Consider the following 14,628-nt stretch of genomic DNA (forward strand, 5'->3'; position numbering starts at 1 on the left):
CTATTCATTGTATTGCACTCTTTGTCAGCAGTGTTTGGCAAGAGCAACCCTAGACCAAGGTCTGCATCCCTGCTGCCTGCAAATGTCAGCATAATGACACATGGACTTCTTCTTCGTTGCTGGCCATTGTTCCAATTTTAGAAAGCCTCTGTTGCCTCCAGCGGGTTCCATTGTTTAACCTTTATTATCCCATAGCCACCTTCCCTTGATGTGGATAAAGAGAAAAGGAGAGAACCATGTTGTTCTGTGCACCGTTCTAGCTCCTCTGGCAATATGATTAAAATATTAAAAAAAAAATCTTTAGTAAGTTTACAACTGATTTTTAAAGTTATCTTCTTCAATATTTCAAAAATTTCTATGACACCTAATGAGACATATGTGTGTACAGTATTTTAAATAGTCATGAAAACAAATTTAGGATTTTTCCCAAGTTTATTAATAGAGAGTCTGCTGGTGATCATTATATCTATCACAGTTACTGTTTATTCACCATTGTTTATTAAATTATATATAGAAGGAAGAACCTTATAAATGATATTTTTGTAAACCTTATGAAGAATTGAGTGATCTTCACCCAAAGCCCTTTTTTTTTTTTTTTTGCGTTACGCGGGCCTCTCACTGTTGTGGCCTCTCCCGTTGCGGAGCACAGGCTCTGGACGCACAGGCTCAGCGGCCATGGCTCATGGGCCCAGCTGCTACGCGGCATGTGGGATCTTCCCGGACCGGGGCACGAACCTGTGTCCCCTGCATCAGCAGGCGGATTCTCAACCACTGCGCCACCAGGGAAGCCCCCAAAGCCATATTTTTATTCTTTCACCTAACTCTTGAGCCCTAGAGGGAAGACACCTGGCATTTACCCAAAAGAAGCACATAGATCAGTTTTCGATTAACATTTTAAACTGCTTGGCTATTTTCAGTGATAATATTCTACTTAAGTGAAAAAAGTCTCTGTCTCCCTTTGGGTAAAATTTTGTTTCTTACTCAATAGGTATAATACATTTTAATGACATACAGCAGTGATGCATTTCATATTTTGATTGGGATTTAGATCAGACCAATTTTTATAGGATTTTATAGGATTTTTTAACCTTTTTCTTGCATTTAGCTTTGAGAGAGCATGTATTTTGTAATATCTCATCAAAACGTCAAATTAATTCTGGACCATACATTCTCAAAGTTGACACATTGGTGGTAGAAACATTTTTAATCACTTAAATCCATCTGTCCTTTCTAGGAACCTGTGTTTATTGCAGTAGATAGACAAATTTTGAAATTAAATTATTACACTTTGGGACTTTTAGTATTCAATCTGAATACTAAATAAATATTTAAATCTGTCATTTAACTGTGATTATACTATAATTAGAAAATGCGTTTTAAAAAATGAATACTTAGAAATGTATTATTATCCCAAGAAATCTAAGAAAGACAAAAATTATCCTTCCCTAGAGAAACCAGGTTTAAGTAGAGCTTTCCTGTTTCTTATTTTGTCCTTGTTTTTAAGCTGAAAATACAGTAAGCTAGTATTTTCCTTCCAGTACCAGTACCAGTACCAGTCATCACCTGTTAATAAGACTTGCACTTAAAGACATTCAGGAACTGTTTCAGGCATGCTGCAGGGTTTAGGAAAATCTCTTAGCTGGGGTATTCAGAGGATGGAGATGTTCTTCTTAATTAAAATGTTTGCAGTGGTGTGCTAGGGCCAGCTCCCACTCATTTGCTGGAGCCAATTATTAAGTTTTCAGGATTTTTATGAACTGGTTGCAAAAACAGATATTATTAAAAACTAAAGACATAAATACATATATATTTAACAAATTACATTAAAAACAACATTAATAAATACTTAGAACTCATCATTTCTAATAATTGTATCTATGCTCTTGAGGTTATTTACATCTATTTTGTCTGTATGGTGTGCCACTTATTGTTGTATGTCTTTCCAACTCTACATTTAGTGAAGTCTTATCGGTAGCTTGAAATCGGCCATGGTGAAAGCATTTACATCATGGGAATGATAAACACTACGGACCAGGGCTTTTTTTTCCCCCTTAGAGAGCTGGTGGTTAAATATTTATCAGCACACCACTGATTTTAGGCTAAATGAACTATCAGTTGAAAAGCCTGTCTACTTTAGCCTTTGATAAAAACCTTTCAATTAAATGTATAGAGCATGCTGAGTATCATTGTTCCAAATGCTGAAGGGATCTTTGATACCTAAAATTTCTATAATGCTTAGAATAATCATCTTAAACATTAGCAAGCTCACCTCTTAAAACATGTAAAAAGAAGTATGTTATTTCCAGGTCAATTTTACGTAAAATATCAAGTCATAAGTTGTTTATATAACGTGATATTTTGTTTCATTGCAGCCACCACTGGTGACATGCCGACTTACCAGATCCGAGCTCCAACTACTGCTTTGCCACAGGGAGTAGTGATGGCTGCCTCGCCGGGAAGCCTGCACAGTCCCCAGCAACTAGCAGAGGAAGCAACACGCAAACGAGAGCTGAGGCTAATGAAAAATAGGTAAGATGTTTCACTAGAAACCGCAACCACTTAGGGGACATATCATTTATTACTGTGGGGCTTTTAAAAAATTAACTTTTCCTCAGCTATTTCTCCCAAGTTACATGTTGTGTGGCATTTTATGTGGGCTTGTGCTCTGAATGTTCTAAGTAAGTCTTCTAGTCAGAGTTCCAGGCATGAAACTGTTTCATCAGCAGGCCGTACATCCTCATGTGTTTTAGGGTAATGTCTAAAAGGTACATTCATTTTTTTTTTTTTTTTTTTTTTGCGGTACGCGGGCCCCTCACTGTTGTGGTGTCTCCCGCTGCGGAGCACAGGCTCCGGACGCTCAGGCTCCAGACGCACAGGCTCAGCAGCCATGGCTTACGGGCCCAGCTGCTCCACGGCACGCGGGATCCTCCCGGACCGGGGCACGAACCCGTGTCCCCTGCATCGGCAGGCGGACTCTCAACCACTGCGCCACCAGGGAAGCCCGATACATTCATTTTTTAACTGATAATGGAAGGACTTTATTACAAATAAAGATTCATTTTGTACTTGGTATTTACTTTGTGAAGTAGGTGATATGTATAATTTTTAGCTTCTTTGTGAGCAAAATAAATCTGAGTGTGAGTTCAGAATTTTCTAAGTCTTTTACATGTAGTTTTCTTTTATCTATTTTGTAACTTTGTTTTTTCTCTATTATACCCAAGTACAATCTATTCTGAAAAATTCTAGCTGGGGACAAGTACAAAGCAAGAGGAAGAGTTAAAATTACCCACAGCCCCACCGCATAGAGATGCCTCCTATCGTACATACGCTTCCAGTTCCCTCTCTCATTTTCTCACGTGTTCTTGCACATTTCATTGGCTAGAAATAAACAAGAGAGCCCCTAGGTGCACGGGATTCTGAGAAGGGTCTATTTTAGCTTCCAAATTTCAGTTTCAGAGCAGGACAAGAGAAAAGCAGATGATAAATGGCTCTTCGGTTGCTCAGTGTGTGCTGAGCAAGTTTTCAGTGCTTGTTTCTACCGTTTTTTTGTGGGTTTTTTTGCGATACGTGGGCCTCTCACTGTTGTGGCCTCTCCCGTTGCGGAGCACAGGCTCCGGACGCACAGGCTCAGTAGCCATGGCTCACGGGCCCAGCCGCTTCGCGGCATGTGGGATCTTCCCGGACCGGGGCACAAACCCGTGTCCCCTGCATCAGCAGGCGGACTCTCAACCACTGCGCCACCAGGGAAGCCCTCTACCATTTTTTTTTTTTAACTCACACATAGCTTTCACATGAGAGTAGGTCTGGTTATTCTCCCTTACTTTACAGATGAGAAACTGAGGTTCAGAGAGGTCAGGTAACAAGCTGATTAAGATCACACAGCCCAAACTGGACAGAACCTGGAACTGCAGTCAGGCCGTCTTTCCCCAGAGCCCACCCTGCACTAACACCAGGTCACCTCATAGAGACCCCGGTGTCAGCTGCAGATTTAGCTCTATGGAGAGTATGTAGGATTTACTTATTAATGTCAAAGACCTCTTACACATTCTCTCAGCTAAATTCCTTGGCTGGCATTCATAATAGATACTTAATTGTATTTCTGCCAATCCAGCTACAGTTGTTATTTCTTTAATAACCTTGTCAGCTTTTCCTCTTTGCCATGTACTTCCTCTCCATGCTAAGGGTATATCCAGACCAATGCAAGGCCTGAAAATGGAGCTAACTATTAATAGAAGAAACAGGTGTCTTCCTTAGCCGAGACTACTTAGGAATGTACCACCTACTGGTGTGGCCATCCAGAGCTTTGTGCCTGGAATATTTTGACTCTGGTAACATGCATGCAGGCGCATGAGACACGAAGTATCCATACTCACGAGAAATAGCACAGCTTGGTAAATTACACTTGAAACATTAGACATCCCACAACACAGCTATTCGACATTTAAAATTTCATTCAGTAGTAACTTGTTTTGTAAAATGACCATCTATCTTCCTTCCAGACCTAGAATTTAATATAATGATTTAATCACAAAAACCTTGGTGTTCAGAAATGTATTTTTGTTTCTTTGTGGAAGAGTTGAATTGTGTTCCCAAACTGGCAAACGTATAAGTGTGCTTGGATTTATTCTTGGCATTGCCGTGTGCATGATTTAGATTAAATTCATCTGTGTTTATCAGAGTGTGTTCACTTTTACACTGTTAATGTTTCTGTTAACCAGTTAAGAAGTCTGAGAACCTTTCACGTTCACAGGGTGATGGCTTTGTTCTTGTCTGGGGAGTAGGGCTCGATCTTTTCCTGCAGTTCATTGGGATTTCAAGGGCTCTCTTCTGCTGACCCTTGCTTCCCACAGAGAAAACACAGATAACCAGTTGTTAGTGAGCATCAACTATCCTAAAAATAAAACAGAATTGGCCACATGTGTTGCATGTGTCACTCCTAGTCCAGAATTGCAGCAGTGCTAACTGGCATTACAGTAACTGGCGATTAGACGTTCAACACAACTTTTGCTTATACATATTTGAATTACCTGTTTCAATGTAGGCTTTTTGATATGATGGGTACGCCAAAGGCAGTTATTCTCAAAGGAACACTCCAAAATAAAGCTGTTATCAGAGGGTATATTCTCTAGAGGAGTTCAATGATGTAGTAGCCACCCCCTCCCACCCTGAAAAGAAGGAGAAAGAAAGAAAATGTTGGCCATGTCCATTGTATTTTGGCAGGGTTATGTGTGAAAATGACTAACTCAGCTCCTCTGTTTGTTTGTGTGTGTTGCTTTGGCTGCTGGTCTGGCCTTTCTCCGGGCGTGTCTGCAGTGCTTTAAATCCTGGTTAGCAGATGCATCTCTCGCGTCCTTTCCATGACTTCAGTTGTGGTGTTCTCACATTTCTGGATTTAAGTTATCTGAATTATTGAGGGTTGTATTCTGTACCCTCTCTTCTCTCCTTCCTTAGTTTTCAGAAGCAGAGTCCCTTCTATTTTGGTTTATGAAAATGTGCATGATTTGTTTATTGTTATTCTTATCCATGTTGTTTTCTAGCCGACAAACTGTTGGCTTGCAGTCATGATTGATCTTGTTTTACTGAGATTTAGTCTTGAAGAATTAAAATCTCCAGTGCTGACACTGGTTTCTAAGGATTAATTTTTCTAATCATTTTTGATCAAATAAAGTTAACTCATTGTGATGGAATATGTGGCTTTTGGTGGACAAAAATAATTAAGAGAATTGAAAAGATCTGTAAATGTTTTTGTAGAAATTCCACTTGGGGATGTGGTCCTATCGTTTCGGTTACTGAAAATCTTGCTGGTCACTGTGACCATGGGACGTGTGCCCTAAGAAAACACCATTTACAACGGATGCCGGGCGAATTGTTGTGCTCTGCCGTCGTTCCTGCTGTCTTAGGGTAACCTCCCAATGAGGCATGTGCTCGGTTACGACTGTTGTGCGGCTCCGTGCGGACATCCCCAAGGACTGACTGGCAGTTGAGTCTGGGGGGCAGAGACTCACAAGCCGCTCTGGATTGTGCTGAGAGGTTGTTCCTGTTGTCATTTGCCTTGTGTTGGTTCCAGGGAAGCTGCCCGGGAGTGTCGCAGGAAGAAGAAAGAATATGTCAAATGTCTTGAAAACCGTGTGGCTGTGCTTGAAAACCAGAACAAGACTCTCATTGAGGAACTCAAGGCCCTCAAAGATCTTTACTGCCGTAAAGCAGAGTGACTTTGACTTGGGCCTTGTTTGCCCAGAGCTCTAATCAAGGCAGGAGATGCAGCAGTCTTACTAATTGCCATGTGGACTTGTGGAAGGGATGCTTGTGACCCTTCAGAACCCAGTTTGGCTTAGGGTTTGGAATCGCATTGGGAATGTTGTCCCAGGATTTGGAACACCACGATCACATTTACCAAGCTTACTTCAACCTCCCTGTCAGTAGCATGCATGTGAAAAAAAAGTTTTGTTTTTGCCCTTTTGCTTCTACTCTCTTATAGGGAAGCTGCTAAAGAATGTCGACGTCGAAAGAAAGAATATGTCAAATGTCTGGAGAGTCGAGTTGCAGTGCTGGAAGTTCAGAACAAGAAGCTCATAGAGGAACTGGAAACCTTGAAAGACATTTACTCTCCTAAAACAGATTAGTAGAAATATTAAACTATGAACTGATTGCAATATGTACAGTTGCTTTTGAAGGCAATACAATATAAAGCCAGCAAGAATTATGGCTTTTTTTTTCCCTTTATCATTCATCGTATTTTCTAATCTCTAACATTCCCAAACTGCTTCACTGTACGTAGTTAACTCTTAGCTGTAACTTCAATTTTTTAAGAGAGGCAAACTGTAAAAAAAAAAAATTCTTAAAATGCAACATTTGTAAGGCTTGTTCCAGTGCCACATATTTGCAGTTCCCGATCTCTGTGTCATGAACAGTGTCCTATGCAATAAAAATTTTTTGCAGGTCTTTAAAAATCATTTTAGGAAAGGATGATCAAAGATAATGCATCCAGCAGTACAATAAAAGTAAACCACAAAAAATACCTCAGGAAAGAACTGAAAGAAAGAAAGAATTGAAAGAATCTAATGACATGCCTATGTGAAAATAATAGCCTATAAATGAATTTATGGCATTTGCAGATTTTTATATTGGTTGCTTTGTAAAGAAAATATTGTATTGCTGTCCTTGAATGCCATAGTTGAAGAGAGTTTTTAATAGAACCATGTTGGTTACACTTTGTAGTGTTTGGTGCTCATTTAACTATCTGAACATATACTACAGTTTTTACTCTTGTGTAACATAAAAGATCTTGCAGAAGTTTTTAGTGTCGGTTTGCTATTACATGATGAACATTAACGCAAATTTTAATATCTGTCCTGATTTAAAGGTTTAAGTTAGAATTGTATTTGCATACCGTCAAGGGGGGGGTCCACTGCCGATTTCCACAGTGGGTCGTGATCTCCGCAGTGTTCTTTCTGCCATCTAATCAGAAGCTCGGCCCCAGGGCTTTTACACAGAAGAGCAGCTATGAGAGGTTCAGCTGGTATGATGGAGTAGGCCTTTCTGCAGATGGTCTGGAAATCTCCTGCTGGTGGCCCTCTATTTTGAGTTTTGGCTAACAACCATAGGAGTTTTGTTTTTTGTGTTTTATAAATTTATTTATTTATTTTTGGCTGCGTTGGTCTTCGTTGCTGCGCGCGGGCTTTCTCTAGTTGCAGCGAGCGGGGGCTACTCTTCATTGCGGTGCACGGGCTTCTCACTGCGGTGGCTTCTCTTGTTGTGGAGCACAGGCTCTAGGCACGTGGGCTTCAGTAGTTGTGGCTCACAGGCTTAGTTGCTCTGATACATGTGGGATCTTCCCAGACCAGGGCTCGAACCCGTGTCCCCTGCATTGGCAGGCAGATTCTTAACTACTGCGCCACCAGGGAAGTCCCAACCATAGGAGTTTTAAAGTAAAAACTAAAACAACCCAAAATTTTATTTTCCACTTCAAAACAGCTACTTTTAGGTCAAACATTTTTAGTCTGCACATTCAGATGAAATTCATTACATGGGGTGATTACTGGTATCCACATTTCATCCTGCTTTTATAATAAAAAACTTCAAGGTATAAGCCCAAAGCCCTAACCACAAGATGCTCTGTCATCTCATTCTCCGGTGGGACATATGTTGAAGGCCTCCTGTGGGCTCGACTTGCTGCATTTTCTGCTGTGACTCCTGACCTGTTAAGGCCGCCCCTCCCCTAGTTTCAGTAGTGGAGCTGGTCATTGTGTGGAGCTGTGTGTTGCGGGGTAGAGAGCAGGAGGCCGTCGTGCAGAGTCTAAGTGCTATCCCCACACCGTCATCCCCTTCCCTTATCTGCAACTCCCAGGAGGTCGGGCGGGCATGCCGTTTGGGGCTTTCTCTAGAAATACTTATTCATCCTACAGAGTCTGAGCTCTGAATATCTTATATCTCAATTTTTGTCTTTTGTTCTACAGAGAAGTAAGATGAGGAAAGAAGACAAGAAAGAAAAGAGGAAAGGAAAACCCCAGGTTTCAGGTGAAGGAAAATGGTGCTTTGTACTCACACATTCATCGTTCACACAGTTCACTCATCCTTTCATTCAGTTTATCAGTCAGTCAGTCACTGTAAATGACGTGTGCTCAGAATGTGGACACCGAGAGGGCAACCCAGGGATGTCGAGGCAGGAGACGCTCTGTGTTAGAACTGGAGGAAGCTGTAGGCAAGGTCAGATGAACTCTTCCTGCAGGAGGCAGACTTGGAAGTGAGTGGTACTGCTGGGGGGTGGGGGCAGAGTGGTGCATCCAGATGGGGTACAGAGCAGGCACGCCCCAAAAGGAGCTGGAGTCAAGGAGATGGGGGAGGTGAAGTTAGGACTCACCAGGGGTTGGTTTGGTGTAACAGAGAGCGTGCGTGCATATGTGTACCCCACTCTGTCGTCTCAGGGGAAGGAGATTGCATCTGACTACTTGGGGCCCTACATAGCTGATGTCCCCCCTTCTCCACGGTGGCTTAAACAGTGAGGAAATGTTATCACCTCACAAAACCCCAGGCGCAGAGGTGGGAGATTCAGTGTCTCAACCCGGCCTCGCGACCGTTGGCTCCCTGTGCAGCTGGTCCCCCGATCCGGATATTGCTGCCCGGGTGCAGGCACCAGGGGGGCAGCTGGCAGCTCCTCTTCCGTTTGTCCTGTCTTAAGAGCAAAGGGAAACCTGCACAGAAGACCTTCAGCAGTAGACGCCCATCATACTCCTTCTGTAACTGCTCGCTGGCAAGGAGAGTGGAATTAAAAGCTCTGGATTACTAGTGAGGATTCAACCCCTGGGGTGGGGAGGGTTCCAGGCTTCTGCGAAGCATATGGCCAATCGGTGCAGAATAGAACTGGGTTCTGCAAGACCAGGGTGTGGGCAGCTGGCGGCGTCTGCCATACGGATGATGTTTGAGGCCGCGGCTGGTGGGGAGCTGGGAAAAGCTGTGTGACTCGGGGCTGGAGCCAGGCTGTCGGAGCCGCACGGGACTCCTCCAGATTCCGGCTCATCTGATTTGTCCCTGGAAGCAGACCTTTTGCTGCTAGATTAGCATGATTCACTAGGTCTCCACCCAGCCTTAGCAGATGCTGCCTACAGCCTCCTGGTGGCCAGAGCGAGCCGTATGTTGGAAGCCGTGTGAACATGGCTCATCTTGTGCAACAGTGTTGCGCAGAGTCCAGAGCTGTCACTGCATCTGTGGCTTTTTTTTAATCCTAAGAGTTTCCGCATCTGGACTTCTGGAGATAGAAGTTACTGATCCTGGGTCAGGGGATTAGACCACTTCTGCCCACAGCCCTGCAGTTATGGGGTGCACGGGGTAGGCACGTGAAGCTCGCCTTTCAGCTCACCAGCTCCCCGGAGGGAAGGTGTAACCTTTTAAAAATACAAATTGTGGACTTGCATGGCGGTCCAGTGGTTAGGGCTCTGCGCTTCCATTGCGGGGGGCATGGGTTCCCTCCCTGGTTAGGGAACTAAGATCCCACGTGCTGCGGGGAGCGGCCATAAATAAATAAAAATACAAATTGTCTCTTTTTAGTTTTCAAAAATCAACATGTTAAAAAATAGTTTAATTTTTAATATTGGTAAGATGTACTTGAGGTTCAAAATTCAAAGTAAAAAGTCTGTCTCCCATCCCTGGCTCCAAGCCACCCGGGAGGCAACCACTGTCACCAGTTTCCTTTTTGTGAAAGAGATTCACCTGCTTCCTTAGATTCCTGTCCCATCTTCAGGGCTGTGGGATGAGGAGTTTCTGGGAAGAGACACAGGGAGTCAGCGTGTTCATTCCTTCAAGTCTACAAGTGACAAGGGGTCCAGGAGGAGGGGACCAGGGGCCCTGGCAACACTGGCCCTTTGCTGGCACTTCCTAGACTCTTCCGTTACGTCCTGAGTCCTGTGGATGCTCTAACCACGCAGTTGTCATCATCAGAAGTAATCGCTGCCGTTCACTGAATGCTTTCCCTGTGCCAGGCACCAAACCGTGCACCCTACGGGGCTTATCACACCTAATTCTCGTCAGTGTTGGTGCTTTTATCATCATCCCCATCTTGCAGATGAGGAAGCAGGCTTGGAGAAGGTAAGTAACTTGCCCAAGGTCACAAAGCTGTTAAGGCTCAGGGCCAAGAGCAAAGCCGGCAGGGAGCGAGGGAGCCGGGACCCAAAGCAGGAAGGTGGCCGGAGGGGGTGTGTGCTGGCCAGGTAGGTGGTTGGTGGAGACAGTTCTGTGGTCCAAGCGGGTGGACTTAAGAGCACCCGAACGTTTCCTGTTCTAACGGAAAAAAGCAGGCATCCTTTCTCTCTGCTGTTTAAAATCCATGACGCCGATCAGGAGAAAATGATCCTGCAGTTTTAAGGACTAGCTGTTGGGATATCAATCAAAGCTACAGATGTACACATTGAAATAGAATCCTCAAGCTAAAAGAGGTCATAAAGGTATAACTTACTCCTTTAATTTTATAGGCAAGGAAACCAGATTTTAGGTTGATTTACTTAAATGTTTATAGTTATTGGGAATGGAGAGACTCAGAACTCTTAACTAGTGTAGTCATCTTTATATCCCCATGATGCCTCTCTTTTTCTATAAACTGGGTTTTCGATCAGCTTTTGGTGAAAGCATAGCTTTCTAGAAAACATTAGCTCTTGTTGTCCCTGAAACAACGGGAGGACGCTGGACCCAATGGGAGGATGCAGGACCCTGCTGGACCCATCGATTGCTGACACACGGCACAATGTCTCTAGAACAGCTGGCTCTTAATGAGGCTCGTGATGGGTCCTGTTTTTACTGTCTGGTGAGCTCTGGGAAGCACTGACATGGCAGACTAGTGTCGGGCTTGACTTGAGAATAAATTTTTAAATTCTTACCTTTTATTTATTCATTCATTCATTCATTTGTGGCTGTGCCGCTTGGCTGGTGGGATCTTAGTTCCCCAACCATGGATCAAACTGGGGCCCAAGGCAGTGAAAGCACTGAGTCCTAACCACTGGGGAATTCCCAAATTCTTCCCTTTCAAAACACAGTAACTATTGGTACACTTTTGAGGAAGTAAGTAGCCCAGATAAGGAGGCTCTTAATGAAAATATGATTTTTATTTATTTTATAATTTTTGGGCCATGCAGTTCCCTGACCAGGTATTGAACATGGAACCGCATCAGTGGAGGCGTGGAGTCCTAACCACTGGACCGCCAGGGAGTTCCCTGAAAGTGGGCTTTTTAGATAGAGGACAACATGAGTGTGCCCATGTGTCTATTTGTGTTTATCATTCCCTGTGTTGAGATTTGGTTCAGCAGCTCTGGACGTTCCTATCTCTGGCCAGTACCATGCCTGTTTCTGCAGACACTCATTTTGGAGAACACTGACCACGTGTTCTGGGTCAGGCCTTACCCCATCTCCCTCTAAGCCATGGTTGCCCTTGAGTGGCTGTTCCTAGCCTGCATTTATTGAGCACACAAGATGGTTTAATGCCACAGCCCTACATAGTGTATGTGCTGTTTCTGTAGTTCCTTTTCTTTGAAATATTCTTAGTCTATGAAGACTCCAAAAACTCGTGGGTGGGCTCGTTCTCTGTCTAGCTGTGACCCGCCGAGGCAGCGCGGCGGCATGGGAACGGGAGCCTTGCCCTGCTACTGCAGCACTAGGGTGTCAGTTGGTCCCGCCCAGAACACTTCAGTTCTGCCCTGCAAGGATAGATATATTTAATAACTGATTGGTGTGTCCCTTTAATGTAAGAAAATGGAAACTGAACAGCCAGAGGAAACCTTTCCCAGCACTGAAATCAATGGGGAATTTGGTAAGCGCCCTGCTGAAGATATGGAAGAGGAACAAACTTTTGAAAGATCTAGAAACACTGATGAGATGGTTGAGTTAGGCATTCTGCTTCAGAGCAAGAATGCTGGGGCAGTGATTGGAAAAGGAGGCAAGAATATTAAGACTCTCCATACAGACTACAATGCCAGTGTTTCAGTCCCAGACAGCAGTGGCCCCGAGTGCATATTGAGTATCAGTTCTGATACTGAAACAGTTGGAGAAATTCTGAAGAAAATCATCCCTACCTTGGAAGAGGGCCTGCAGTTGCCATCACCCACTGCAACCAGCCAGCTCCCGCTCAAATCTGATGCTGTGGAATGCTTGAATTACCACCACTATAAAGGAAGTGACTTTGACTGCGAATTGAGACTGTTGATTCATCAGAGTCTGGCTGGAGGAATTATGGGGCTCGAAGGCGCTAAAATCAAAGAACTTCGAGGAACACTCAGACAACAATCAAGCTTTTCCAGGAACGTTGTCCTCAATCCACTGACAGAGCTGTTCTTATTGGAGGAAAGCCTGATAAGGTTGTAGAGTGCATAAAGATCATCTTTGATTTTATATCCGAGTCTCCCATCAAAGGACGTGCTCAGCCTTAGGATCCCAATTTTTACGACGAAACCTATGATTATGGTGGTTTTACAATGATGTTTGATGACGGCCGTGAACGTCCCGTGGGATTTCCCATGCCGGGTAGAGGCGGTTTTGACAGAATGCCTCCTGGCCGGGGTGGGCGTCCCATGCCTCCATCCAGAAGAGATTGTGATGATAAGAGCCCTGCCGAGGACCTCCTCCACCTCCTCCTGGACGAGGGGGCCGGGGTGGTGGCAGAGCTCGGAATCTTCTTCTTCCTCCACCACCACCACCTAGAGGAGGAGAGCTAATGGCCTATGACAGAAGAGGGAGACGTGGAGACCGTTATGATGGCATGGTTGGTTTCAGTGCTGATGAGACCGGCGACTCTGAAGTAGATACCTGGAGCCCATCAGAGCGGCAGATGGCTTATAAACCACAGGGTGGCTCTGGATATGATTATCCCTATGCAGGGGGTCGTGGCTCATATGGTGATCTTGGTGGACCTATTATTGCTACACAAGTAACTATTCCCAAAGACCTGGCTGGATCTATTATTGGCAAAGGTGGTCAGTGGATTAAACAGATCTGTCATGAGTCAGGAGCTTCGATCAAAATTGATGAGCCTTTAGAAGGATCCAAAGATCGGATCGTTACCATTACAGGAAAGAACACGGGACTAGATACAGAATGCACAGTATTTGCTGAGCAGAACAGTGTGAAACAGTATGCAGATGTTGAAGCATTCTAATGCAAGATATTTTTTCTTTTTTATAGTGTGAAGCAGTATTCTGGAAAGTTTTTCTAAGACTAGTGAAGAACTGAAGGAGTCCTGCATTTTTTTTTTTTATCAGCTTCTGTTTAAAAAGCCAACATTCCTCTGCTTCATAGGTGTTCTGCATTTGAGGTGTAGTGAAATCTTTGCTGTTCACCAGATGTCATGTTTTAGTTCCTTACGAACAGCGTTGGGGGTTGGGGGCGGGTGTGCAAAAACATTGAAATTTTGAAACAGCAGCGGAGTGAGTGAATTTTAATTTTTGTTCATTGTTGGTGGTTTTAAAAAAAAATCCCCCCATGTAATTATTGTGAACGCTTTGCTTTGTGGACACTGTAACATTTCGGGGGTGGGATAGGGAGGAAAAGTAACAATAGTCCGTATGTCCCTGGCATCTATTCAGAGCAGTGTGCAGAATGTAATGCTCTTTTGTAAGAAACGTTTTATGATTTTTTTTTTTTTTTTCTGTGCAGTACGCGGGCCTCTCACTCTTGTGGCCTCTCCCGTTGCGGAGCACAGGCTCCAGACGCGCAGGCTCAGTGGCCATGGCTCATGGGCCCAGCCGTTCTGCGGCATGTGGGATCTTCCCGGACCGGGGCACGAACCCGTCTCCCCTGCATCGGCAGGCGGACTCTCAACCACTGCGCCACCAGGGAAGCCCCCGTTTTATGATTTTTAAAGTAAATTTAGCGAACGTAAAAACAAAAACAAAACCTCATGGGTGATATTTTCTGCCATGGACTCTCCAAGTCCAAAGCCCGAGGAAGGTAGGGGGGATAAAAGGAGTTTTCTCTGATCTAGTTGAGTAAATTATGTGCATAGTAACTCTGGGAGGTCTTGGGTAAACTATTATGAGGGAGGGGCAATAATTTGACAAGATTTGGAACCCTATGACTATAGGTTTTCCCCAGGAGTATACAGGTACACAGTTACTTGCAAATACAACGAGCTATTTGGTATAGGAACCTTAT

General features: G+C 44.0%; 1 protein-coding gene and 1 pseudogene across 21 annotated transcripts in view; both read left to right on the forward strand.

Annotated features, from left to right (window-relative positions):
* CREM (cAMP responsive element modulator) overlaps nt 1-7,644 on the forward strand; it is a 65,213-nt gene extending 57,569 nt beyond the window's left edge. For 8 of the 21 annotated variants that reach the window (XM_060293171.2, XM_060293173.2, XM_060293177.2 and 5 more), the window contains 2 exons: nt 2,373-2,529; nt 6,068-6,621. In XM_060293171.2, coding sequence (XP_060149154.1) covers nt 2,373-2,529; nt 6,068-6,212 — 302 coding nt within the window. In that variant the 3' untranslated portion in view covers nt 6,213-6,621. The other 13 variants (XM_030837030.3, XM_060293174.2, XM_060293176.2 and 10 more) reach the window with 2 other exon arrangements.
* A 4,590-nt stretch (nt 7,645-12,234) lies between these two features.
* LOC115842261 (heterogeneous nuclear ribonucleoprotein K pseudogene) lies at nt 12,235-13,633 on the forward strand (annotated as a pseudogene).
* Nucleotides 13,634-14,628: the final 995 nt, after the last annotated feature.

Source organism: Globicephala melas, chromosome 2 (assembly GCF_963455315.2).
Source record: "Globicephala melas chromosome 2, mGloMel1.2, whole genome shotgun sequence".
Lineage (NCBI taxonomy): Eukaryota > Metazoa > Chordata > Mammalia > Artiodactyla > Delphinidae > Globicephala > Globicephala melas.